The sequence below is a fragment of the Xylocopa sonorina genome, chromosome 5 (genome assembly GCF_050948175.1).
Source record: "Xylocopa sonorina isolate GNS202 chromosome 5, iyXylSono1_principal, whole genome shotgun sequence".
NCBI classification, from domain to species: Eukaryota; Metazoa; Arthropoda; class Insecta; order Hymenoptera; family Apidae; genus Xylocopa; species Xylocopa sonorina.
In genome coordinates, this window is record NC_135197.1 from 10658211 (window position 1) to 10685873 (window position 27663).

The 27663-nt window shown below is 38.0% G+C and overlaps 6 protein-coding genes across 9 annotated transcripts; 3 read left to right on the top strand and 3 right to left on the bottom strand.

The window, feature by feature from the left end:
- Positions 1-569: 569 nt before the first annotated feature.
- Positions 570-8038, bottom strand: Lnpk (zinc-ribbon metal-binding protein lunapark). The gene is made up of 16 exons (XM_076895856.1): positions 7642-8038; positions 6608-6649; positions 6341-6528; positions 6060-6253; positions 5516-5761; positions 5141-5302; positions 4887-5057; positions 4729-4815; positions 4570-4651; positions 3989-4071; positions 2336-2471; positions 1753-2017; positions 1559-1678; positions 1263-1358; positions 1021-1179; positions 570-824 (listed from the first exon to the last, which is right to left on the bottom strand). The coding sequence occupies exons 1-16, from the start codon at positions 7666-7668 to the stop codon at positions 810-812; spliced, it is 2073 nt and encodes a 690-aa protein (XP_076751971.1). The 5' UTR covers positions 7669-8038; the 3' UTR covers positions 570-809.
- LOC143423915 (malate dehydrogenase, mitochondrial) lies at positions 7730-9603 on the bottom strand. Its single transcript, XM_076895559.1, has 3 exons — positions 9059-9603; positions 8593-8961; positions 7730-8180 (listed from the first exon to the last, which is right to left on the bottom strand). The coding sequence occupies exons 1-3, from the start codon at positions 9422-9424 to the stop codon at positions 8088-8090; spliced, it is 828 nt and encodes a 275-aa protein (XP_076751674.1). The 5' UTR covers positions 9425-9603; the 3' UTR covers positions 7730-8087.
- An 889-nt stretch (positions 9604-10492) lies between these two features.
- On the bottom strand, positions 10493-13150 carry LOC143423913 (condensin complex subunit 2). 3 transcript variants are annotated; one of them, XM_076895557.1, is made up of 3 exons: positions 12914-13150; positions 12693-12813; positions 10493-12621 (listed from the first exon to the last, which is right to left on the bottom strand). In XM_076895557.1, exon 3 carries the CDS (start codon positions 12524-12526, stop codon positions 10493-10495), a length of 2034 nt encoding a protein of 677 aa, XP_076751672.1. In that variant the 5' UTR covers positions 12527-12621; positions 12693-12813; positions 12914-13150. The 3 variants fall into 3 exon arrangements, with proteins under 3 accessions (XP_076751672.1, XP_076751671.1, XP_076751673.1); XM_076895556.1 differs by having other exon boundaries at positions 12693-12816; XM_076895558.1 differs by having other exon boundaries at positions 12693-12841.
- A 24-nt stretch (positions 13151-13174) lies between these two features.
- Naa35 (N-alpha-acetyltransferase 35) lies at positions 13175-17269 on the top strand. 2 transcript variants are annotated; one of them, XM_076895555.1, is made up of 10 exons: positions 13175-13342; positions 13523-13584; positions 13874-14409; positions 14505-14697; positions 14766-14947; positions 15016-15348; positions 15420-15812; positions 15882-16055; positions 16132-16245; positions 16754-17269. In XM_076895555.1, the coding sequence occupies exons 1-10, from the start codon at positions 13284-13286 to the stop codon at positions 16754-16756; spliced, it is 2049 nt and encodes a 682-aa protein (XP_076751670.1). In that variant the 5' UTR covers positions 13175-13283; the 3' UTR covers positions 16757-17269. The 2 variants fall into 2 exon arrangements, with proteins under 2 accessions (XP_076751670.1, XP_076751669.1); XM_076895554.1 differs by lacking the exon at positions 16754-17269 and adding an exon at positions 16331-16613 and having other exon boundaries at positions 13177-13342.
- Positions 17270-17493: 224 nt separating this feature from the next.
- LOC143424050 (IQ motif and ubiquitin-like domain-containing protein) lies at positions 17494-19683 on the top strand. The gene is made up of 6 exons (XM_076895857.1): positions 17494-17717; positions 17824-18051; positions 18122-18666; positions 18767-18967; positions 19046-19424; positions 19500-19683. The coding sequence occupies exons 1-6, from the start codon at positions 17494-17496 to the stop codon at positions 19603-19605; spliced, it is 1683 nt and encodes a 560-aa protein (XP_076751972.1). The 3' UTR covers positions 19606-19683.
- Positions 19684-24247: 4564 nt separating this feature from the next.
- LOC143424051 (IQ motif and ubiquitin-like domain-containing protein) lies at positions 24248-26490 on the top strand. Its single transcript, XM_076895858.1, is given in 2 exon segments — positions 24248-24552; positions 25260-26490. Coding segments are annotated over 2 exon segments (1536 nt in total).
- Positions 26491-27663: the final 1173 nt, after the last annotated feature.

Below are 27663 nucleotides of genomic sequence, written 5' to 3' on the forward strand. Positions count from 1 at the left end.
AGAATGCCTTTAAGTTCATTTTCAAGTTTTTATCATGTTGTCGAGTAGTTTTAATGCCTTTTCGTGTTAATTTCTGCAACAAATTATGTCGTAGGGATAATTTATTTAAAAAAAATTGCATTTTATTACCTGTGGCGCCATCCCTCGGGAAAACGCTCAAACTGTTCGCACAGCGTTATCGACAGCGAAGTGTACTACTGTGTGACTGGTGGCGCCGTCTCTGTAGAAAGTGCTGAACCATCTTCGCAAATAGTTCAAGTGCTTCTCCATAGATGACGCCACTAGTTATTCGATGTTCACTTCGCTGCCGATAACGCTGCGCGAACAGTTTGAGCGTTTCCCCGAAGGATGGCGATACCAGTTCACTTTGCTGTCAATAACGACGTCCAGTTTGAGCGATTCTCACAGAGATGGCGCCACGGACAATTAAAATAATTCCTTCGCGAAACATTATTTACAGCTATACTTGCAAATTAATTTTCGAATCGAATTGGACTTTTCCGATACAAAGTCCAGAAGTTCATCTATAAAAGGCATATTTTCCCTTAATAAGCAATAAGCAAACGAGATAGTGGCCTTAGTGTATTTGTTTTTTGTTCATATGAATTATGTATATACATGTGGATTTTTTGAGACAAGCATCACGGTCTCCGTGCAAACTCAGGTCTCCCCAATATTCGAGCATAATCTTTTCAATGTAATGAGACAAAAAGAAGGATGATGTTTTTTCCTGATGACGCAGATGATAAAATAAGACGACCTCACAATGCGAGCTACGACGTAGCGCATCCTACTGCTAAACAGCTTCATCACATTGTCAATTCCTGAAACAGACGAAAATAGATATAGAAATATTTCGAATTACGCGCAGAGAACCGTTCTCATTATATATACATTTAATCAGTCTGCCAAGGTTATCAACAATATTTTAATTCTGATTAGAATAAAAGCGAAACCATTGCTTTAATCATCACGCGTTATTACCGTCGCTTATTATCGTATTTCTATTTAAAGGCTTACCATAATAGCATTGACAATATCATTCTGATTATTTTTTAGAGCTTTAATAGCTTTCCCTCGAGATACATTGGCTTGACACATTACTAAGTCAATGTCCTTTTCCTCGACGCCCGTTTCGTCGACTTCTTCCTCTGATTCTTCTTGTATCGGTGCAACCACCTTCAAAAACACAAAATTCGAAACACGGAATTAGAATGAGATGTTACACCTACCTATTATAAGAATAACACGTAATATCTTACCGTAGTACTGCCACCAGCTTCAGTTGCTGGAATAACTGGTGGTTCCTTAAACTTCTCAGCTGCTGCTACCTGAGCTTGCTGACTGAGATCCTCAATCTGCAGAAGAAATAGGTTTTTCTCGTAATTAAGAGCAATAAAATATTTAGAAACAAGCGCGGTGATTATACGCATCAGTCTGCCAAGGAATTTCTCAACAGTTCTTCAGCTCAAATATGCGAAACAAAATTTATCATCATTTTCTCCCCAAAACTTTACATTCTCATACACAATTTTAGATTAAGCACAAAAAACTGTACCTTAGCTTCTCCAAACACTATATAAGTATCCGAGGCTGGATTTTTCAGTACATCTGGCTTATTAATTACAAAGAGGATGTTCTTTGATTTACGAATAGTTACTCTGTTAACTCCTTGTACCTAGCAAAGATAGTTTCAATTATTTGATCGATCATATCGAAACAGAAGCATAACACAAAGTCCATTCAACATACAGGCTTTAATCCTAATTTGCTCATAAGCTTCCTAGCCTTCTTCTCCCCTCGACTCTGTTTCGCTTTTGAAACCATATCGATGGGCAATCCGGTGACAGTTGTCCCAGGGAAACCAACAGGGCCACCGGCACCTGCATCGTCCAGTTCTGGAATAGTGTCATCGGAATCCGAATCAGTTCCAGATCCTGCGGCAGTAGCTTCAACCTTGGTAGGTTCGGAGCTTGCAGCCTTGTCAAGTTCAGTCAGTTCCGGCATATTTATTGATCTAAAAATGAAAGATTACATTAGATACTGTTCGATATACCATCGTACACCAAGGGAGAAACAAATTAATCACGTGTAAGATGCAAAAATATTAATACAATTCGGCTACAGTGTTAAAGTATCTTATCTTAAACATAATTTAGAAATCAGCACGAGCGTTCTATAAAAGACGATCGCACGTGTTTTATACCGGGTTAAGAAAGTCCGCCCCACCTAGAATATCCTTGAGCGTACTACGACCTTCAACGATTACAAACAATTTTGTACGTCTGGAAGTGCGGTACCAATGAAACTGGCAAATAAATCAAGTGTTACTAACAAATATAAAATAATCGAACGGGGAGAACAAACACTTATCGCACAATGATTGTCACAAATGGACGTTGTTATGGCGCCTACTAAAAGTAGTCGAAAAATACTTGCTAAAATATAATCGACAATTCCCGTTCTTATCTCTCCTTAGTTATCGTGACGAATTAAACCGCACTTCAATTGTAACGAGTAACACGTTTTCAGCCTGTACGTATCCCTACACGATCATTTATATCGTTATTAAACACGATGAATTTCATGAATGAAGATCGTTAAGGCACAAACATCTCACACGTTCATCATTGACAATAGAGCGTTACACGCGATATGATTCGCGTAAAAAGATATGTTTATTACTTGTCTCCCGATATTCGCGCTCTTTTCCTATCATTAGAGAACGATGCCGAAAAAATCGTTAGATTTACCTCGAACGATAATCCGTCGACGATCGAGTACTATTTTTACCATGTAAACTGAGACCAGTTCACACGTGTGCCCGAATGGGCATAGGTTTGCTACTTTTATGAACACAAGGAACCAACGAACGCGTTGTTAAATCACCACCCGCAATTGGCTGCAGAAAGTGAGGGAAACAGAGGCGGCATTGTACCTTTATAACTTCTGTTTCGGTAACAATTTCTAAAGAGACTGTTAATTACATGTATAACGATTAAAAGAACGCGTTAAATGTCTGATGAGAATTTTAACGGATATGCGTGAATCTTAACGTTATTACAATTTTTATTTTACATTTAGTTTTTAAGAAATGTTCCGTAAAAAGTATTTTTTTTTCTAAAATGACTCAATTATAATGGTCGATTTTGTAACTGAAGGGAATTATGATGTGTATTTTTATTGAAAAGTATATTTTCTTTTAACAATAACCATTTAAACAGCTTTGCTCGCCATATAAATACATTTCTTTTTTAATCACATTAAGTTGTATAATAAATACCATATGTTTTTAAGCACAGTGGCGAACAAAAGAGTTTTGTAACTCTTTAAAGTAAATAAAAATCATTTTTCAAAGAACAAATTATCTTATAACTTGTGTAAGTGGCTTGCATAGAGAAATGATGCGTTTTTACTAAACACATAATTCCTTTTCGTACATAACGCGAATTGCATCCTCTTCTAATACATTAATAGAACACAGAAAATGTGCTGTTATCACAATAATGCTTTAATTAAGGAAATAGTTCGGTGAAAAAAAAAATGGATACTTTCTTCTTTAATATTTACATTCTTTTATATAAATTATGGACATAAAAAATCCACACATTTTCTATAATATAGAATGATGGTCTACCCAATCTACCAACACAACATAGTCGAGCATATAAATTGCATATATTGTTTGCAAAATGATGCTATTTAATGGAAGAATATATATAAATATCATTTGATATGTAAAATGATAATAGATAGAAAGAGAACCGAATTCATGTAAGTTCTTAAAAGAGAACAAATATAAATGATGATTATCTTAATATAAATACTAATTTTCGCTATTGACGAGATAAGCAGTCTTACACGAAATGTATTATTGACTACTATTTGTAAAAATTTTTCAATAGACGTTCACATGTTTCTTCAACTCTGTATATATTAAGAAATTTTACGATTTTGCAAGTAACGGGTAGATGAAGCAAATACCTACTAAGGGAATTCAAGACATTGTTCGGCAACATCTTTTCTAAGTACTCGTGATTATTTTGCTTCATTTCGCAGTTACGCAAAATCCTAACAAGAACAATTTGGAATGATCTTTCACTTGTATACAAGAATACAGTATGTACGTAGCGTTTGTAAATACTATATTATTAGGTATCACATACGTAAGATACTTTTTACTTTCTTAAATTTTCTTTAATAATATAGAATTTGCATTTCCGCTACGCGTATATACACCTCTCCACGTAAAAGCGTGACAATTTCATCATTTTCGGAACGAATTTCCGTGTTGTATCACCCGTGTAACGATTTGGTTGTAATTACGCTTGTAATTGGCGTTTGTACGTAATTTCTAATCAGTGAACTGCAGGTCTAGAGTTATTTGCTAACTAATTATTGAAACAACAATAGCTAGTAACAAAGATCCGTGTGTGAATTACTATAATGCGCGCACCTATAGTGCGGCTCCTTGTGAAAAAATCTCTGATTAAAAAATCAATTACCCAATTAAATGGTAAAACGTCGTTTCAAATTACGAATTGTATAAAAAAAAAAATTTGTTAAGACAATTCATCAATGTCCATTTTTTCGACGCTTTCTTCGGAATTTTTAACGTCTTTTGATTGATATTCTTCAGCATCTGGTTCATCTACGAATATATTTACTTAGAATATAAAAATAATGTTGACAAAATTTGTAACTCTGTTTAACAAAAATCTTTCTTACCACACGTATCTTCAATTACTTCGGTGATACGTTCAGTGTTTTCTGTTGCTCCTTCCGTAGGTCGCTCAACTACCTCGATATCTGAATCTAAAAGTTATTTTCAACTAATTTCTGTTCCTTCTTTCATCGAGAATAATTGTTCAACTTCATATACGAACCTGAATCTGATGGGACTGTTTCTACTTGCTCATGCTTTGAATGTTCCAAATTCGCGGTAGTTGAGTCCTTCTCTTCAAACGTGTTCGAAACAGATGTATCATCCATTTTTGTCATAAACGGCTTCTGTTTTCTTGCAGGATTCCAGAAGTTACAATAACAACATCTGAATGCTATGAAATAAAAATGCATAAACTCTGAATACTTAGTATTACAATTCAATCTTTATGCTTCACTTTCCATAATAAATGTTTACCAAAATATTCAAATTCATCTTTTAGAGCCATTCCATTGTGCGATCCGCAATGTCGACAAATTAATGCGTATCTATTGGTCGGACCATCTCCGACAAGATAGTTGATCACTCGATCTAAGTAAGTCCTTTCCCGTGGTAATATTGGGCGAGGTAAAGGAATCCCTGTATTATAATTTCTTTTTTAATTTTTTAACCGTATAAGTGTCTGTTATGATCGTCTATAATATTTTACGCGATATATTAAAAACGAAGAGAGAAACAGACAGAACGTACGGCTTTGATAAATTAAAGATAAAGAAAGGTAGCACACAATAAAAGGATACATAAATAAAAAAAAATATAATCATTAATAACTATAGTCCTATAAATACTAACGATAACCCATGACTGGAGAATTAATTGCTCTAACACCACTCTGGAAGGGAGTATTTTGCGGGTTCTGAATGGGAGCTGTGCCAACTGGGACAAGGCCAGTGTTAGCGGGTGTACCACTTTGCACATTTAGTGGTTGATTTTGACTCGTTATTACTCGTCTCCTCAGATCACCAGACGAAGGTATTGGGGATATAATTCGCGGCGAAGAAAGTCGTTGTGGTGTTTCTGATGATGATGATGATGACACTTTAAAAGTGGGCTAAAATAAAACCTTTTCTTACTAGATTTTCTATCTATTGTTTCTGTTTTTTTTAACTGCCTTCAAAATAATTTGTAAGCCGAAAATAAATATTTTCGTATTATTCGATAATTTTATTTCAAGGAAATTACTTAATGGGCACAACATACAAACCTGTGGAGACAACTGCAAAGTAAAAGAAAAAAATGTAATTAATTAAAGGAAAATGTAAATGAAAAAATACATTAAATATAATTAAAATAAAAAAAATTTACACTCAAGTTCGAATCAAATTTTTTTAGTCACTTACAGGAGTGCTCATTCTAAGTTCATCAGGGGCAAATTTTAAAAGAATTTCTTTAGCCTTTTTATACGTTTCAGTTTCAGTTACTTCTTCTAGAATTTTCTTCTTCTCCAACTGCATAGTACTTAATTTTTCTTGGTTTTCAGAAATTTTTCGTCTATAGTACCATGTGACCATCTTTTTTGTAAGTAGTATTCTGTGGCAATAAAACATTGCAGAAAAATTAGCAAATAATTTAAGAAGAAAAGATAAATGCCCAATTGGAGAGAGAATAAGAACTTACAAAATTGGAAAAATTAATAATGGAATAATATAGAATATTTGATCGTACAATGATGCAGGGAAGAAATAGAAGTAAAAAATTAATGCTGTCACAATGTAAAGTATTATACTGTATAAAATTAGAATTCCAACAATTTTTTTGTGTCTCTGCTCTGTGCTATGCCCATATCTTTCTATTTGTCTGATTTTCTGTTGGAAAAAATATTTATTAGTTCATTCATTAAAGTATGAAGACATAAATGCATTTAAATAAATATAAATATTTTACCGCATCAAGATCTTCTAAAATTTCAATTGTCGTTTTCCTTTTCTGAAATGTAAAATAATTCATTAGTACAACTTATTAATTTTCTTTAAGTATTCACTATACTTTTTGAGTAATATATTATGTGCCTTGTGAAAAACTAAATACATAATGAATAAAACAGAAAATAACTTTATATATAATTAACTTTATGTGCATTTACAATATATAAATATATTGTATATAAGAGAAGACTGAATTATTAAATTCAAATAAATTCAGCACTGTGAACCAAAAGTATCCATGGAATAATAATTAGTACTAAAGCTTAAAGTTTCATGCTTAGCATATTAAACCACGATTTATGTTAAATATGTATCATATTTTTATGTAACATTTTCTTTTCATATTCTTTCATTGCGTTGCATATAAAACAGAACTTTGCATATAATTGTATTTTTTACAAATCTTATACAGCAACAAAAATTTCACAATTGTGAAACAGACACTACTACATGTTTCATGTTATCGTTGACGCTTTTACTTTGTATATGAAAAATTCAAACACCTTTAATGTAATGTCATTCAATGGTAATTTTGTACCGCATGATAATTTTACTGCATAAATTAACAGTCAATTTTGATTAATCATTCGATGAGTTTCAATCAAAGAAAATGATGAAGTTTAAATTAAAAAACTTGAACATTATAAATCTGATAAAAGTACTAACTCTATATCGAATTATATTTTTGATAAAGTACACATATGTTACTTTTCAGTAAGTTTTTAAAAGTACCTTATCTTCGCGCCTAACCTAGAAAGTGGCTTATCAAATTGAAGCTAAATCAACTATAAATCAATATTATTTACTTAATTGCATTTTGATATTAAAAAATACAATATATTACGCGATACAGCTTTCCTATTCTTTTCCAGATGCTGTAATAATTCAATTATTCTTAAATGCACCGTGAAGAAAAAAAAATGATTGACAGAATTTTAACCTTAATGAGAGATAGTATTAATGTTATTTCAGTAACTATTGACATAGACTTACACGAAATCTTGATAATATTATTCCCATGGTGTCAAAATTTTAATCAGCCCTTCTACAAAGCAGAAAATCTTTGAATAAACGTAGATAAAACAGCTCAAACGTAAGATGTCAAAATAACAGGTTCATGCAATTTTAAAATAGCCTAGCCGGGCGGAATCTACGTGCACTCGACCCAAATTTAAATCCCTGTGCGTTTTGTTCTGGTATTTATAGATTGTATAGGCTATGAACATCCTTTGTACGGGAAAGCTAAACGATTTATTATCACCTTCAAGTAAAATAGATACTTTTTTCTACGTGCACACTATTTATAGAGCCCAGTAAATAATATGTTGTATCGTCGAAAATCAACAGATGTCGGGAATTCCTTTTCTCACTTGTCACTTCCCCATGAATAAACCAGTCGAGCGTAATTAAATAAACGTACTACCGCATTGCGTTGATCATTACTTTCGTTCCGATCGGTGATTAAGTAGAGTCGAAATACCGTTCCATTTGAAACTGCAAACCGAACTGAGGTCACGGAGCTGTACAAGCCGCTCCATACATATTACAAAAATACAGTTCCGTTTAGTGAAGCGTACGATTTCCGCATCGATAAGAAAGAAATGCAGTAAATAAAATATCTATCATAGCATTGTATTTAATGTGAAGTATTATTATATTTAAACGAATAATTTTTATTCGATTCGTTAAATGCGCTACTGTCAAAAAAATATACCTACAAATATATAGAACCAGCATATCATACTCGACCACTTTACAATCGATACGTTCATATTCTTGTTACCGAATATAATGTAACAAGGAACGTTGTAGTTTTTTCTTCTTCTAAGCCGATCTGTTCTAGTTAGAATGGTGAATTTTTACTCCATGATAAAACAGTTAATTTCATTAAGCCGCGTAATTTTTATGGAAGATGAGTCATGACTGAAAAGAATGATATCACACACTTCTTAGTGTAATGTGTCTATTAATTGTTACTGCTCTTATTGCCATACGAATATATTTGTCGATGAGAGGAATCGCTTGTTCGACGAGCGCCGTCTCCGAAGCTGACATTTTAGGCAGCCCAAAATTTCTTTGCACACCACCGGGGCCGAATTGCAATTCAGTAGCGAAGAATCGACAAACCGGTAAAACGTTTGATCGCACATATGCAGAGGAAACGATATTTTTGAACCCGCTTAGGCCTCCAGCAAGCGTGAGAATCAACTTGGCAACAGCCGCCCCATCCGACAGCGTTGGTCCTTTGCGTTCGATGTTTGTCATTTCTTTATCCGAGCTACGCAACGACTGCAATAGTATATCTACCTGTACCTATCCGAATTTTAGAGATTTCAATGTAACGATTAAAACAGTCCTCTTTTACAATACAGAAGTTGGTAAAAATACTGGTGATCATAGCCTCACGTACATTAGTAAACTGGTTGATCGGAGTAGCACACGACAAAAGCGGAACAATGGTATTCGAATCTGCTCCACCGACCATCGGGACCGATAAGAATGCGGGATTCAAATCTAGGAGATTCGCGGTTGTTGCTTCCATTCTCATACGATGAAATGCGGTGGAACCAATAATTCTGTCCGGGTCCCACCATCCAGCGAGCTTATAAATTTCTGATACTATGGGAAGCGTAGCCGTAATTGGCTGTGTAAAAACAGCCACTAAAGATTCCGAGCTTAGCTGTGCCATTTGTTCTGCCATTTCGCATACGTACGATGATATAGTCTCGAATTGAGCGGTGGGACTTAAATTCAAGTTAGGATTCGTCTCATCCATCAATGCTATAATATTTATCTGTAAATAATTTTAATTTCCGCGTATTAATTTTGCTGAATTATGATGTAGTGAGAAAGTTATTATCGACCAAGTAAGCAGAAATAAGATAACAGAGATAGTACTTCTTTGAGGGCCTGTTTCAATTGGTTTCTTTTAAAATATTTTATACGAGGCGACGTGTCAATATGATTGATATCTAATATCGCACTGGCTAATGAATCTTTTGTGTCTACCACATGTATTTGTTTTATGAGGCGAGATTGTTTCAGAAGAACAACCGCGTAGGTTAACGAGTCGCTACCTCCAATCATGCAAACTTTTATGTCACCTTTACGATCTGGAAGAAATGAATCGTAATCTTTGAGTTGAGGCTTGATATTAATGTTTGCTTGTTTTTCCGATTTTTGCATGTTTTCTTTATCTTGTGCAGACTTCGTTTTTTCATCGTCAATCGGCATATTTGAAATGTTTCGATATAGGCGATGTGAAATACATTTTCCGATCAATTTTGAAAGATACCGTGGTGTCCCAATCATATTGTATTGCATTTGTATGAATCATTGATGGCAACTTTCAACATCCCTCAAATTTATGGAATACTAGTACTGAAAATACTTAGATTACTGTTTTAGAATTATTACATTCACTAAAAAATATATATATACAGGTATATAACAAACAATTGAACGACTTTGGGCAAATATAATGCAATACCCATTACAGTTTTGTATGTAATTTTGATGAAAATCAAATTTTATATCATTTTAATCTTGCTTTTGATCCTTTGATTGAGATGGTCCAGGTTTTGTCATTACATGGTCAACATCCATATCTGTAAAAATTGCAAATATGACGATGAACAATTATATATTTATATTACATATTTGTAACATAAAAAGTGGATGGTAATTAAGAGATCTAGGCGAAAATAGAAAGTAATAAAATGATTCTTTAATGCACATCTTACATATTTTTGTTATAATACTTAAAATTTTGTTATATGTACTGTCAAATGTGCTTATACATAGTATAAAAAACATTTATTTACAATTAATTATAAACATAAGATTAATTTGCTTCTATAATAAGATCGGACATATCTGGAAGAAATTGTAATTTTAATGTTTTTTCATTTACTAAGTGTAATAAAGATACAAAAGAAATAGGAAAACTCAGAGCTTCCATATTAGTTTTTGTTAACATATTTGGCAGTAGCTTGTAAATTTTACTGAAATACTTATTCTGCTCTATTTTATTTTCTTCTTCTTTTCTTTCCATATTTTCTACACTATTATTTTCAGTATTATTATTTAAAACCAGACTTCGCCAAATAGATTTTTTCAATTGTCGCATATCAATCTTTTTTGCATGAGTATCGAACGCGATAGATATTTTATTCGTTAATTTAGGAACAGTCACTAAATTGTCCCCAGTGAAGACCATTTGTACTTCTGTTTCACCTTCAGCTACATTACATTCGTTATCATTGTCATTATTTATCTCATAGTCCTCATTAGGAATATTAGGGCAGTAGTTTGATACATCATTTTCATTATTGTAATCATAATCCTCTACATTGGATATGTGAGTAATATTTAACTGATCCTTCTTTTCTACTGTTATATCTATTAATTTATGGAGATACAGTTTAGTTGCATTCGCGATATTATAGTGCATATCTCGCGGCAGTATGTATGTTTCTTCACTCCCATGAAGCTTATTAAAATCTGACTTTAAAGCTTTAGATATTGTAAATTTTGGTTTTCCTGCTTTTAATACATCATCATTGTAACATATTTCTATATCCTTTCCTTTTCTAACTGGTTCCTGTTGACATGTTGCTACAGTTTTGCTCTCTCCAAAAACTTTTGTAAAATTACTTATCTTCCAATGAGATGGTCCAGCCCAATGAATTACAGCGGTTTTTTGAAGAAAAGAGTACTCGGATGTTTTATTTGCGCCGATATTAGATACAACTTTGCATACGTCTACAATCTTTTCTATTTGTTTCGGAGCTTCGGCGCACTTATCCACATTCTCCTCTTCATCGTCGATATCTAAATAATTTGCATTGTTATAGACTACTTCATCGTCAGGTGGTACACTAATGTCCAAGTCAAACTGAAATTGCCCTTCATTACTATCTTCTGCTTGTGTTTTTTTATCTACTTCTGGTTCATTATCACTGGTCCAGCCTATGAAATCGAAATGGGTCACTGGTGGACACAATTCAAGAGCAGAAAAGTCTTCTATCTTTGGGATAGCCACTTTTATGTTTTCATCTTTTGCTTTTGGTTTTAGCGTATCTATTGTATCTACGATAACATCATTGTACAAATGTAAATAGTACTTTGAATGTGCATGGTTTGATAGCATAACTTGGTATAATGAGTCTGTAGTTTGTGAGTCTTGATTCTCTATAATCCACAACGAAGGCTTCATAATCTCTACAGTTCCTTTTAAATTATTTATAGAAGTGAACATTTTTTGTTTACATGTCTTTCTCTTCTTCTTTTCAATTTTTTGTTGCTCGTGTACTTCACTTTCTTGTTCGTTATTTACATTTTCATCTGTGTCATTAACCAAAACATCGCCTTCTTGTTTATCCAACCCACCAGCCATTTTCATTAATTGTGTATGAACACTATCTACTCGAAAGCCATAGATTTTTGTGCTTACATCTAGAGATGTACTGGCTACCTGCAGATTAGACATATCGCTATCTTGTTTTTTTATCATGTAAGCCATGAAATCAATTATTTCAACACTAAATGCATTTTTCACATTAATTCGGTTTTCAGTATTAAGTTTGATGCATTCAGTTATACGATTTTTCATCTCGGGTGCTGACATGTTAGCTAAAAAACTCAGTCCTAGAGACTGTCGTTTATTCTTTGTATTTAAGCTACTATCTTTTAATGTGATAGCATCCATTTCACGACGCTTAGCCATTCTCTCAGCTTCGTCATTGTTTTCTGATAGCATAGATGACGATCTATCTTGTACATGGAGAGATTTTCTTCGCAATAATAACGCAGCATTTGAGGATAAATTTGATGATTTCTTAAGTTCTGTACTTTCCATGCTTGTATGCATCATCATTTTGTAATTTTAATTATGTACGCATACAGATGTCAATTGTATATATGTTTACAAGTATATTTTTACTCATTCACTCGCAAGAAATGTTTCTATTTCTACTTCTGTAGTTCATAAAAATATTAATGGAATGTCATTAATGAACATTAACGAAAATGAAATTATTTACCACTTAGATCAGTGAAGTTGCGTGTGATTTTTTCCATGTCAAACCTGAAGTATCGTAACATAGAATGAAATTGCTGCAATTCGAGTTGCAGTTGTTGTAGCACTTTCAATTCCTCCACAAGCTTCTGAAAGCAACAGATTAATATTCGCCTGAACGTTGAAATTTTAAGGAAATATTCGTCTCAAAGCACAACTGAGCCTCTTACTTGTGTTAAACCTTACCTCCTCTTCCATTTCACGCGTACAATTTGTGTAAAAGAAACGTTCGAAAGCATCAATTTGACATTGTTTATTTGATTCCGGTTAACCGAAAATATCGTAAAGTGTTCTTAAAACCACTTCAATCGGACAACAATAGTTAATCTTTATTTCCATGTTGACTTGAACGCACGATTTTTCCAAATATTTATTGTTCGTCGAATAAAGAGGAACGTACGATGTTACACGTATTCAATAATGTGAGAACGCTACGATGAAACAATTCTTTATTGACGCGAAAGAAAATCGTCGAGTGTTACGCTTTTCGATGCAAGAATAAGATAGTTTTGTATTGTTGGCAGTGCTGTTAAATGTGACAGGTCAGTCTGCAAGAATGGCGACTATGATGGAGGAACAGAATTCGGTTGACATGGGCGAAAATAAAGAATCACAGTGAGTTGTGATATATTGTTGTAATAAAAAAGTTTACATATAACTGACGTATAATCGTATAAAACTATTCAAAAAAGAATGCCACGATTGTGATCAGGCTTTAAGAAAATAACCTAACGCGTAACATTGCTCGTAATTCTTCGAGATATTTTTTAATTTGTATGTCTATTTACATTGCAGATTGGACCAAATCACTTACACTTGGGTGGATATTACCCAGGAATTTTTCGAAGCTATTACAGGTGCCTATTTAGAAACAAATTTCCTCCTTTGAAAAACTCTCGTTTTTGTTTCTTCTTTTTATTTTTTTTTATTTTTTTCTTCCCTTATGTCTTTCCATCCTCGGTTCAGTTTCGATTCACACGCGATTGATTCTGTTCGTGTAATCGTTCGATTTTATTTAATAAAATTATTGTTGTCATTTATGTATCATTACCTGTTAGAACTTTAATTTATACCGATTAATGACATTAATTAACAGAACAAGTATTGTGTTTTAGTAAAGGAGATCTTCTTGTTATGTTTGTTTAGAGCTAGAATTGGGTGAGCTATTACGCGATGACTTATTTGGATTATTCGAGGCGATGTCTGCGATTGAAATGATGGATCCAAAAATGGATGTTGGCATGCTGTGTAATCGTGGCAACAACAAACCATGCACTTTTACACAGGCTGTTGATTCTGGCGTGTTGAAATTGGACAATTTGACTCCGTCAGAAATTATTGGAATAATAGATTCAACATATGCTTGTATAGTGTCTTGGCTGGAGGGTCACAGTTTAGCCCAAACAGTTTTCACTAACTTGTACCTTCACCAACCCAGTCAAATAATCGATAAACCATTGAAAACCTTTTGTTATGCTGTATATAAGATAATTGAAATAATTAAAGATTGCGTCAATAAAGCATTAGTTTTTGAAGAGGAAGACTTCCAGAGCGTTACTTATGGTTATAGATTGCAACTGGATATTACAGAACAGAAAATCATATCCATGTTGCGAGAAGTAGAAGACGAACTACCTAGGAAGAGTAGAATAAAACCAAATCACGTGGTATCCGAAGAAGAAGTAAGTGCATATACTAAGGCACAAAGCATATAGAACTTCTTTGGATGATTAAGAATTTAAATAATTAGTAAAATTATTCTCATTTTGTTTTCCAGTATAGTGATAGATTAGCACTGTACGCCAGAATTAGATTTACTAAAATGTTTTATCAAATTTTGTCGTTAATGGGAAAGAAAGAACAGTTGCAACAAAATCTGAACGATTGTCATACATTATTATCGAGATGTTCTTATATGATTCAAATTATGATTAAGACGGTAAACCGTGGGGAAAAAGCGGACGAAATATGTGAGTTTTGTCAAATTATTATGTGATTTGCCTATAACAATATGTGATTCGTTATATTATAATTGTAGCGAATTATCCAAATATTATGGGGTTTGACCCCATGGTGAATCAAAGATTATTACCACCGACGTTTCCACGGTATACGAAAATAAAACCAAGAACAGAGGCTTTAAAATATTTGGATGAGTTATTGAATAGATTTAGAACAGTTACTATGATCACTAATCAGAGTGGATTTCATGCGGCTTTGGTAAGAAACGATCTATAAGTAAATCGAAATTTTCGGTATAAATTCCAAGTACACTGATTTCTTTTTAGGACTTTTTTTTAGAATTCTCACGGCAAAGTCCATGTATATTATCAAGATCAATGCTGCAAATTGTTTACTTGCCTACAACAAATCGGGTGTTCGGCGTACAAAATTTTACCGATGTCTTGAAAGATGCGGCGCGAAATTTCATAGCACCACCGGTATTAATGCCAAAGAGCACGTTGCTTCAAAATCATCAAGCCAAGGAATATGTTGACAGCTTCTTATCTCACTGCGTTGGCGTTTTTGGTAGTTTACTGCAATTAACTGGTCATAATAGAGCAAGACAGAGAGATAAACTAGCGCACTTGTTGGAGGATTTTGCCACGTTGCAGGATGAAGTATGTTTAAAAAGCAATTCGTTGGTACGTTTTATTTCTCGAGACTTATTGTAATTTAAAAATTGTAACAGGCTGAAAGAGTTGATGGGTTTTTACATACTCTGTGGTTAAAAAGTGATACACCTAGATCGCACTTAGCTTGTTTCGGAACATGGATTTTGTATCATACGCTACGAGTAATGGTCATGTACTTGTTAAGCGGCTTCGAGCTAGAATTGTATTCAGTACATGAATATCACTACATATTTTGGTATCTGTATGAATTTCTTTACGGATGGCTTGTATCTGCTATCACAAGGGCCAATTCGTTTTTAATGGAACAAGATGTACATAACGATGCACACAAAGGTAGAGGAGGTAAAAAGAGTGCGAAAAACAAGAAGAAAAAATCAACGTCGAGACCATACAATTTGGAAATATTAATGTATCAAGCTATGCAGAATATATGCGGAGGATATTACAAAGTAAGATTTATACATACAGTCTTTTACATAACGATATTCTTACATTTATTATGACCTATTATTTTATAGGCTTTAGTTGGTTTCCGCATGGATGGTAAAATACCATTTCCCGAAATGCAATTTGACTCGGAACGAGTTAGGTATGAGCACAGGTTATTACCATTTTCTTCATTACTTACTCCGCCGCCAGTACATTATCAAGAATTCCTAGACATGACTAATGCACAGATGCATAAAAGAAACGTGAGTGTAATCATCTTTCCTTTTTTTTCTTGACGAAATAGTAAAGAGCATTTCTTTCTGATTTTCATTTTCCTAGGAAACGACTAGTGAGATGCTGTACATAGCCGGTTGCCGTCATTTTCATCAGGCTAGAAATATGTTGGAACGCGCGTTGTCTCTTTATCCTCCGAACGCTACTACTGTGAACGAGGTAAATAATTGTCAAGCCTTTGTTAAGTGTTGTGCCTCCATTAAACATGTTTTTATTTATTATGCTTTTTACGCTTGATTTACAGATTAACGACTTGCTAAAAGTGGCGAAAACAAATTTCGTGGTTCTAAAGTTACTCGCTGACGGGCATAAGAAGGATTCCAAAGAACCTCCAGTATTCGATTTCTCGTGTCATCAACATTTCCCACTGATAAAATTAACCTAAAACATCTGTGACGGCCATCGTTTCATGCTATATAAATGACATATTATTTATTCTAGCTTTAATCAAGCAAAAAAATATTTTTGTGTTGACTTTTGATGCCTTTTATTTTTCGTTTAATACAATCTTTAGAGCTCTCCCCGTCCTCATTTTTTGTTTTATTAACGATACATCCTTCATTGTACAGATATGTATTATTTGTCGTACATATTTTGTGGATAAATTTCTATAAAAACTGAATATGATATTTGTATATAGTTTATCATAAATTGTATATGTTTTAAGTGAGTTCATGTGGATATCAAGAATGAATGTGTCGATCCTTTGAGGAATAAGGTTCGTGAAGTTTAACAGATCGTTGTGAAATGTAAATAAAAAAAAAGTATAGAATGTATAGTCTCTTAAAATGTTGTATAGTAAACACACATCTTATCAATGAAATTGTTAACAGTTCTTGTTAGTGACATATGCAATATTTTGCATTATATTTTCGAGCTTCAGCTATGAAATATACTGTTTCTGATAACAATCTTTTTTACTATAAGAATTCTGTAACTTTATTAATTACTAAACTGACCTAAGTTCTTTGCGTCTCTGAGCATTGTATTCTCTATATTTTAGGCAAACCTAGTTATCGTTTACACGTTATTAAATTCTGTACTGTACAGAAACGAGAATTGTAACATTGAAGTGAAACACTGAACTTTAATCGAGAATTAACGATTAAAGCATAAAGTACTTGTAAATCACGAAATTCATGTGAGAAAGTGATGTACGTATAATAAAAACGATAATCCAAAATGATACTTGTTCATTTTATCTAATATATTTTACTCATTTTTTGTTAATCGTATCGATAAAAAATTGAATGACACGAATACTATTTTTGTTAGCTCGAACCTATATTCAGTATCCAGTCCATTACTTTCCGAATCCAAATGAAACAATTTTCTACTATTCTTAAATCAAACGAACCCTAGTTTATTTAAACCATTCTGCATAATTAAAACTTGAAGAACTTAAAAATGGTTTGTTGCGGCTGCGTAGAAGTGGAGGATCGAAGAATAAAGAAACCCTATTTGGGAGGATGGAGGCATAAAATTACCGAAGTAGAATATTTAAACGCCGAGTCCCAGACAGGTCCATTAAGAAAACCAATAAAGGAGAAATGCAGCAGAAAAGTGCAGTATATTTCTTGGACAGAAGTATTTACGCAAACACCATGTCATCATCCAACACAAATGGGGCGGTACTTGCGCTATATTTCTTATTTAAATTGAAAAGAGCAGAAAATATTTTTATCACCTTATTTTTCTATGCATCTTCTTTACTGATATACCTTTATATTCGCTCAGATCGGATTGTTTTATATCGAGCGAATCGGATAAGTACGTTACATCGAAACCGTACGAAACGCATGAAGAAATGATGAAGCGGCTGGACTACGATGGAAAAGCTCGAATTATTCAAAGAAACTATAGAATATACAAGTTATGGAAGTACATTAAAGAATACGCCAGACAATATCGAGAGTTAGTACAGAACTGCAACCAATACGAAGCAGAGAAGATATTGATGTACAGGTGCGAACTGTTCAGAAGTCATAAAATGTGCAAATTGTGCTAGAATGCGTTACATTAATCCATCCCGTAGAAAGAGGCATCAGCAAGAAATTCTACGAAGAATCGATCCCAAAACACGATTGGATTTCGACATGTTATACGAAATGGTGGAAAAGTGGAGACGCGATCGTCTCGAATGTGCAAAGCAACGTTTCTTCAGACCAGCGTTCTGTGCGGAAAATTGCGCGATCTTGAAGAAAACCGTGGATATGCTCAAAGAAATCGACCAGAAGAGGCAGGCGGTGAGGAAGCGGTACAGGGACCGGAAACGCGTGAAATTCGTCACGGCGAACTGCAAGCCCATCGTATGGGAGGGTTACAAGCGGAAGCTGGTAGAAATGGACACCACGAGGAACCAGAAGGCAAGGGAATTGAAGATCATTTACGATTCGTTAACTAATTACGACGTCACTCGAGGACAACGCATGGAGGTGCTCACAATACTGAAGAAATCGTTAGAGGCGCATAACTGCGTGGCTGCGTTTGATCTGATACGGCTCTTGGACGAGGAACTGACCTACTTGGCAAGAGGGATGAAAGGCATGCAGCTGGACTACTTTCGCGAGAGGGTAGTTTGTAAGAAAAAATCATTTGTGAGATTCTATCTTGTGACGACCAAAGTTGGTGAAGGAATTGTTACTAAAACTTTATTTTTTATTTCTTTTTCACGATCCAGACAGTTATTTGAACTTTTTACGGACGTCGCACTCGTGCTGTTGCGTGAGCAACGACGAGGACTTCTGCAAGAACGTGGACGACGAGAAGCTACGCGAACCGATCGAGCCTGCGACTAGATTGTGTCACAGTTGCTTGAAATTACTTCCGAAGCATAAATTTACCGTTCACGGAAGAATGAAGAGGCTGGCTATTTGTACTGGTACCGTCTGTTTCATCTTACATCGAACGTTGCTTGAGTTAAATGCTTCCTACTTAAATAATCGTTCGACCCTTTAAGGATGTACCTGGCTACGCGAACGGAATATAGCGCACGTAAGCTACGATCCTTACGTGTTCCTATTGAATTGCGTGCGTTCCGAGGAAAGGAAAAGGGAATCACCCTCGGCTATTGCGTTTATGATGCAAAAACACGACATGCACCATCTGGTGAACAATATCTGGCACGGCCACTCAGTCGTCAGCGAGAACAAGGATCTCTTTCAGCTGCGAATCGTACGATACGACGTCGATCAGGAATGGTCGCCGTGGAATTGTATCCTTCTGACACAGGAAGAGGCTGAGGTCCATTGCAGGATCAAGGATCTTACGAGCGTGTACTCGAGACCACTTGTCGAGAGAATTCAGTTGTCTCATCAGTTAGCGAAAAATCAGTTCAAGTACGTGCACGCGCAGCTCGAGGAGTTAGTATACTAGGAGGAGTAGAAATAACGTATCGATTGAATCCCTTTCAGACACTTCAGACGACTCGAGAAAGAGTTTCGAGACAAGTTTAATAAGGTCGAGGACAGAGCGGTGTATAAACCGGCGATCAAAGTAAACGATTACCTTTTCCCGTGATGTGTTCCGTGGCCAACATATTTTCAGTTTATACGATGTTCTCTGAAAAATCAACCGTCTTCTAGGTCTCGTGAGAACTGTGTTCCTTTCAATAAAATCGAATTAAAACGTTCCTCTTCATTTTCTTTGGAGAAGTATTTCTACGGACAAAGTATAACAAGAGGGAACGAATATAAAATGGGAGAGAAAGAATTCACGGGAAGGTTAAAACTCGTTAATCGTCGCAAAATTACCCCTTTCTCCCGACGTGATGGATAATCCGTGGTTTAGATATCGTTTGCCGTATCGGAGGCGCACAAGTGAGGCTCTTTTGAGCGAGGGATATATAAAATCGCAAAATAATGGACTAGAAAGTGCTTTTGACCGATCGACCAAGCAGGTTGCCATTGGCAACGCTGGATTTAAGGCTTTGAGCTTTCTGGTCGTGCAGAGGTCTCCTATATGGACTACGTCGCATTAAAAGCTTCGTTCTTCTCTGTCCGGCTGCTTTTGGGACCCGTGTCTCGCTTTTCTTTCTCCCTTTTCTCTTTTTTTTGTTTCCTTTTTTTCCGATGTGCCACGCCGTCGTTCCGATAAATCTAATAGCACGCGTTACTTCGAGGCACGCTGCTATCGTTGGTGCACGAGTCGCGACGCCCAGCGTCGTTGGCCAATTTACGGTCGAACGGGACGAGTGACGATAAATTTCACGGTTACGACGACGAATGGCGGTGGAACGAGTGATGAATAATCGTGGGACCAGTTCAGTTTGCTAAACACCGACGTTATAAAAGTAATTTACTGGGAGGTAAAAAAAAAAAAAACGAGGAAGCTCGCTACTGCTTTTTACGCGCATCGTTCATTAACCCATTAATCAAGCTGCATTTAATGCAAATTCGGTTACACTGGAAACGGGTAACACCCTTTGCGTATATATATTATTTTAATTTATGCTTGAATTCGTTGCTTCTTCATTTATGCGGTGCTTTACTGTATTTTGCGTTTCACGTGTTAGTTAATTTGCTCGAGTTAATCTACGCGTAATGAAGCTAATTTTTAATGCTAATTATTGATTTAGTCGGCACAGAATTTAGCGAGTAAAAGATAATTATATCCCGTTCTGAATCTTGATTTTTCAACGATTCGTTGCGGCATTACCCGCGAAACTCGTGCCTTAATTATCGCCTCCGCTAATTATCCGTCCTGGTACGAGCGTACACTTCGAGCGTCTCTCTTTGTTTTTCATTCAAATATTCATAACATTTCCTTCGGTTTCCTCCCTTCGGATTTTGAGAATATTTTCGTCAGGCTATTGTCGAGTATAAATTCCAATGGAATTCCACCGTGTTATTAACGTATGGCGGCGGAATATTGTTTCAGAATATTTCTACCTGAATTCGACGAGAAAAAGCGCACCTTAATCCCGACAGGGGGATGAAAAACCATCGCGCGAGAGATTTTGCGTATCGCCAGCGAAGCCGTTACATCGCCGATTCTCTTTTCGCGTTCCTTCGCCACCTCCGGCGATCTGTTCAAATAGTTTTGCGTTCGTGTCGTCTCTTAGCAACCCCTAGTTCCGTTAAATAATTCATAACGCGCAGAAAGGGAGTCGCTGCGCTTGAAAAATTTCGAAAAACCGCGATATTTCTAAATTATTCAGGGAAGCTCTTTCTCCAGAGGGGCCTTCCGATCCTGGCACAAGAACCTTTTAAATTAACAACTAAAACTACTCTTGAAATATCTTTAAAATATTAAAGAGCCTTTCAATCTTCGAGTACACTTGAGATTTTTTCCTGGAAAGTTCTCAAAGCAAAAGGGGCCGCGGCGAAAAAGAAATTGCTAGAAAATGAGGTACAAATTTTTTCAAGAAAGGGATTATGCTAAACATGTACCTTGCTGGTGTATTTTAAGAGTAAATAAGAAGGTATCGTCTATTGAAAGTGTAAATAAGTAACCGAGCGTGAAATATAAACGAACTGGTCGTGGTAGTGGTAGCGGTAGGGTCGAAAATGGGAAGAAATAAAAGATGCATTCTTAATTACACGGTATTTTATAAATTCGTGTCGCCTCCTCGCTGCGTGTTGCATTCGAATGCATCGTGGACGTGGAGATTGACGTCCGTGCTCGTATTCTGTTAACAAAAAGTAACAAAGTTGCGCATGAAAAGCGACTCGAAGAAGAAACGTGCCAACACTGGATTCGTTGCTGCGATTCATGCATTTTTGACTCGGTCGCCTTTCCGCGGGATCATGAATATTTCATGTGCAGATGTACGCGCAGTCAGCTGCCGGCGATCCAATTAAAGAGAAATTAAATTCCCGCGTTCAGTCAACCGGGAGCGTTTAATAAGCAAAAAGTAAACACTTAGTTCGCCTGATAGGAAGCACCAGTTTACGAATGCAAAATTGATTCCCGATGTTACACAGCGTTTCACGAATTCTAATTGAGCGCTCATTCATTCGTCGAACGATCGGTATAGAAATGAGAACTGGATCCAGAACAAACTCCAAACGGAACTTATTTCTCGGGAGCGATTCACTTAAACTTGCTCGCGTCTAACACAAATTGTAGCTTTAAATTTCAAAATCAAAGGTAGAGGATAAGCATGCGCGTTTCTAAATTTTTCAATGTTTGAACGGAGAAGAAAGAGTTGAATGTAACATGCATTCGGCGCATAAGTTTTACGGTTCTACAGGTTCTCGCCTGGCATAGTTCCGCGAGTACCAGGAATTACCAGCTGGATTTCCATTAGCCATAAAACCTCGAAGGGGTGCATTCCTCTGTTCACCGCGAACGCTAAGCTCTCGCCGACGTTCGAAGGGGTAACGAGGAATTAAGCGTCGCATCGGGTCCGAATTAAGGGAAGTTTACAACTCGAAACTGCGGCTGAAGAAAATTTCTCGCTCACCATGCGTCATCAAACGTATACCCTCCTTTTTTTTCAACAGAGCCGATCGATTGATTTGGATCACGCGAAACAATTTGGCGCATACGTCGTTCGTCCGTTACGTCCCGTTTTACGGCCGGACATGGACTACTTTCTGACCATGCCACTCGACCAACTTATTTGCGGTCGAATTTACGCTGGCAATACACTTATTTATGATCGAATTTGCGCCGGCCCACGTTCGTATACGGCGAAATTTATGCCACGCTAAGCGGTCGCCGATAACGCCACGTTTATGGTCGAATTTATGACGCGACACGCGGACGATCGATGATTGACGCTATAATATTTACGCTTTTTGCTTAGTTACGCAGTGGGCAAGTTCGCGCGTTTACGATTTTTTCATTGCCCATTACCGGCTGGAAACTAATGCCCTCGAGGAAGCGTACGCGGCTGTTCGAAACTTGTTAATGTCTTGAAAGTTACTCGTGCCAAGAATATCGCGCCTTCATTATCTGTCAACGCGACTCCTACGCTTCTTGCGAGATGAAATGTAAATTGTCGTTGAGAAAAGTAGACGCGAATCAGGAACAAACGACGAAAGAGGTCAACAGTGAATCGCGAGACGGATGGGGATGTCTTTAACGGGGCGCACGGTTCTGTTTGCGGTGCTTGGCATGAGGCTGGCAGCCCCGCCGCAACCCCTGCTTGCGCTACGTGATTTCTAATGTCGCCCCGTCGCATTTACATTACCCTACAGGCCTGCTAATGGCACGTGGTTATGTTTACAATGCGCCACGTGGCTCCTAATGTCGCCGTGCGTTGTTTACGCCGCATCAGATGGCCATTGGTTTGCGACGCACTTGTAACGACGATTCAGAGTCGCATTTGCCAACCAGCTTAAGTTATGGATTCCGTGTTGATCTTGCTATTACCTGGAGCCGGGTACACAACCGCAACGACCGGAAACGGCGTTGCTGTTCATGGTAACGCGGGCAACTGCACACCACTACTTTGTCATCGTTTACTCTTTGTATCTTTTCCAGATAACGCTGGTATTTCTCTCTCAGTTATTATTCATCTATTATGGTAATCCGCGGTCGAGATAACACGCGCCTCTGTGCCGCTCGTGCAATGTTTCGGACAACATATCTCGCGTTCTACTGAAAAGATACGGTTGATATCTCTCCCAGAGCGCGACGCGAACGACAGCGCATCGAGTCGCGGGATATCTCATTCAAAGAGCAGAACGGGTAAACATTTGTACCCGAGGTATCTAGTTGGTAAAGAGGCGGAGAAACGGAACGGTAAAGCTTCTTGCGCGACCCTCTGTTCGGCTGACTGGAGCTTGTTATGGAATCGTGTAGAAGCCTCGAAAAGAAAGTTGTCCGGACAGGATCAGGGGGGATTAAAACGGCACGATTATTGTCTTACAAGAGAAGCCAGAGAAAACGGTAAGAAGACACGCGTCCGCGAAAACAACTTCTCGATTATCTAAATCCTCCTGGCCAATTTCAACCGCGCCCCCGCCCCCTCGTCACTGTCCAAACAACGCTCGTTTGGAATTGTAAAACGGCGGACTGCGCGGTCCTCTGGGCGAATCCTTTAAACCGTGCCACAGTAATTTCCTTTACTGCCCGCATTACCATTATCCCCGGCTAGCTTTCAGCCTCCGGTTATCCTTTCACGATCGCGTTTCTTTTTTCCTGTAGCCACACCGATCGACCGTGCCCCGCTCTGTTTCTGACCGTTTAAAACCGAACGACTCGAATGCAAATGGAGAACCCGACGACCACTGCGAGGCCATTCTTGGGCGGTTGGAGGAGCAGGGTTACCGGTACCGTTTACTACAACGCGAGTACCCAAACTGGACGGAATGGCGATAGGAACGAGAAAAGGGTGCAGACGAGGTTCACCGCGGACAAGTTTACGAACATGGAACGCGACGCTGGGGTGCAGACGGGTCTCTATCTCGGGGCTGGAGGCAGACTCCACGGGAGCACTCTCGAGGACTCGAGCTTGAAGGATCCCTCGAACGAGAAGATTCTGGAGAGCGTCGTAAAGATACAGAGGTTTTACAGGTGAAGTTGTAGACGATGCAAGTTAAAGTAGCGTAGGTAAAGTAGAATGCTGGAGAAGCGTGGAAGGGATTTTGCATATCCCTCGCCGGCGTAGAATCACGTAGCCTTATTAAATCGGTTAATTTTATTAACTAATTGTCCTGGCTGCTACGAAGGAGGAAGTAAAATTTGACGATAGAGGAAGATACACAATTTGTCCTCGTCGGATAAGTAGGTCAGAAGGAGGGACCACGGAGTTAGTGTTCAAGACCGGCGCTGAAACTTTTTGATCCCGGTCGTTTAGAGATTACAAGTAATAATTTAACATAATTGAGATCAATTTAAGCCACCGCGCGATCGCTGCAGCCATCTCTAACTTCGTTTCAACTTTCTTCCAAACGAAATACCAAGTTGGTATATCAAATCGGGCTGTACAAATTACATTTCGCGCAAACTATTCTAATTTAAATTTCCCTGCGCGAAACGACAATCCGATACCCGCCAAACCCCGTGCATCTAAGAGCCCTCTCCAACCCCCACAACTTCCGCGGTCACGTTCGCCTAAACTTAGCCTAAACCCTGGAATTTCCTGGCGCGATCGAACGTGCCCGCGAAGAATCCCGCCCATTTCGAATTGGGTATCGACAACTCGTAGCCGTGAACTCCAGCGACGAACGAAATCCGTCGGAACACCTGTTCAAACGTCCCGTGTCGGACGCTGCCCGCAGAGCTCACCGTGACCGGCAAACCGCGAGCCGCCCGGTCAGCGTTTCAGCCGGCGTTAAGAACACGGAGTCAGGGCAAACACATCCGGAGCCGGGGTGCTATCGCAGCCAGGATTTCGTGATACTAAACCGCACGTCGCCCAGAACCACAGCGGACTTCGAGTTGCTGTACAATCTGCTGGACCGCTGGCGGTGTCGCGAGACGGAGGCGGCCGCCGAGCAGTTGTTCGAGTCGTCCAGGCTCGCCCTGGGTAGCCTAATCCTGTCGAAGGAGGTGGAGTTGCTGCGAGCCATAGACGCGATGAAAACGAGGGTCAAGCTGCGAAAGAAGGAGAGATCGTACGAGAAGTTCCTGGACGATCTGTCGAAACCGGTTCTCTGGAGGAACGCTCGCGGAGAACCGATTTTTGTAGACACTCTTCGCGTGCAACGAGCCAGAGGTTTCAGAGACACGTTCGATGAATTGTCGAAGGAGTATACTAGCGTGGAGGAACGGCTAGAGGCGTTGAACAGAGCGAGGAAGGATATCGAGACGCACACGTGTAAAGCGTCTGATGAAGTGATTCGTTTATTGGACCAAGAGGTGGATCTCTTAAATCGCAATGTGGATGGGAGCAAGTTGAACTGGCTGAGGAGTAGACTGAAGATGGCTTTTCTGCGACTGGCCAGGGAGGCCTTGAGAAACGAGCGCGAAGATTTAAGTCGGATCCAGGCGGGTTGTAAAGTCGTCTGTAGGGGTTGCGGTAGACTGTTGCCAGTGGAGAAGTTTCCGCGGGAGAACCATCGTCGCTCGTTCTCCTGTAATTACTGTCTGCGCGTAAAAGTTCGGACGGAACCTCGGGTCATGCTCGAGCCGTATCGGCGGTTGCTTCGCAGCGTCAGGCGTCACGAAGCGAGAATGCATTGCCACACCAGCCTGGCCTTCGCCATCGACGAGGGGATCGTTTGTCGTTTGGTGAACGACATTTGGCACGGGAAATCGGCGATTTCGGAGAACGACTGCCTGGATGAGTTGAGGCTGGTTAGATTTCGAAACGATGAGGAGTGGACGCCGTGGAACACGCTTCTGCTAACAGCCAGCGAGGCCTCGTTGCATCGACGGGTCAAAGACCTCGACAAGTTTTACGGGGCGATGATACTGCAGAAGTTCTACACGAAGAATTTGCTGGCCAAAGTTCGGCTCGGGTCCGTGGCCGAGTTCAAGAGTGTTTACGGCTAGAAAAAGTATGATTAAGGGACGCTCTGTTATTGTTCTTCGCGGCGAGTTAATTGATTGGTTTGGGCAAAGTTCAAAGGTGGAGAAGTTGAATGTTACGATGCGATGAGCAGTTCAGTTTCGAGAAAAATCTTTGTACGATTATATAAAATAAGTTCGAGGGGTTTTGCTCGTTTTTTTTAAAGCAAATCTTTGTAGCGCCAACATGCGAGCTTGTTAAAAGAGTAATTGGTAGATTAAAGCTTGATCCCCCAAACGAATGTATCGAAAATGGTATCTAATTAAGGGAGGATGTGATCCCTCTGCTTTGAGAGACTATAGAGATTATATCTGCATCGTTTTTTGTATCGAATAATGGTTGCATTTTGCGCTGAAACTATTCCATGCTTTCCGCACGTAGAAAAATGGAACAAGACATGTTTTTGCACATTTTCTCGTTAGTCTCGCAAACTATTTCTTCGGCTGAAGCTGTATAACGTTAAACGAAAGTCCAGCTTTACATGGGGACAATAAAAAGAAAGACGTATATGTACCGTAACAATCAAAAGGGAAAATAATAATAAAGCGCAACGAAACGCACGCCTTATGGTTTATCGCGGGCTGTGTAACACCCGCACCCGTATAAAGATCCTAACTTTTATTTCACGGCGAACCAAGTCGTAACGTGAAAACGTTTCACGGTTTGCATTTGAAACGTTAACCTGTCGTGAAAGTTGTTTCACCACGGCTTTTAATTCGTACGTCGCGATAATAACTGCGTTATTTTAACCGCTCAATTCAATCGCGTACCTCTTTGTCAGATAAATCGAGTTGAAAGTGAGACATCGGCTCTCGTGTCTTCGATTCAGCGGTTTATCTCATTAAGAAATTACAGGGGCTCGTCTCAGGTAATTTACCCGGCAAATATATTCATCGAGGACACTTTGAGCCGTGCAGGGACACTTGATCAAATCAGCCGCTGCTTATTATTGGCGGAACGGTCGCCAAAGCCAATACCATAAATTTCAGATACGCCATCCGGTAGCCTCGTACCAAAGCGACCAAATTGGCCATCGCGGTCTGATAACATTTTTTTGAACGTTCTCTATTTATCCTCCTATCGTCAAATCGATCGAGCCAATTTCTAGACCCGTTTGACGATTTTTCCGCGTTTTAACCGGTGGCTGATTGACATTCATGAAGAGGGGCTAA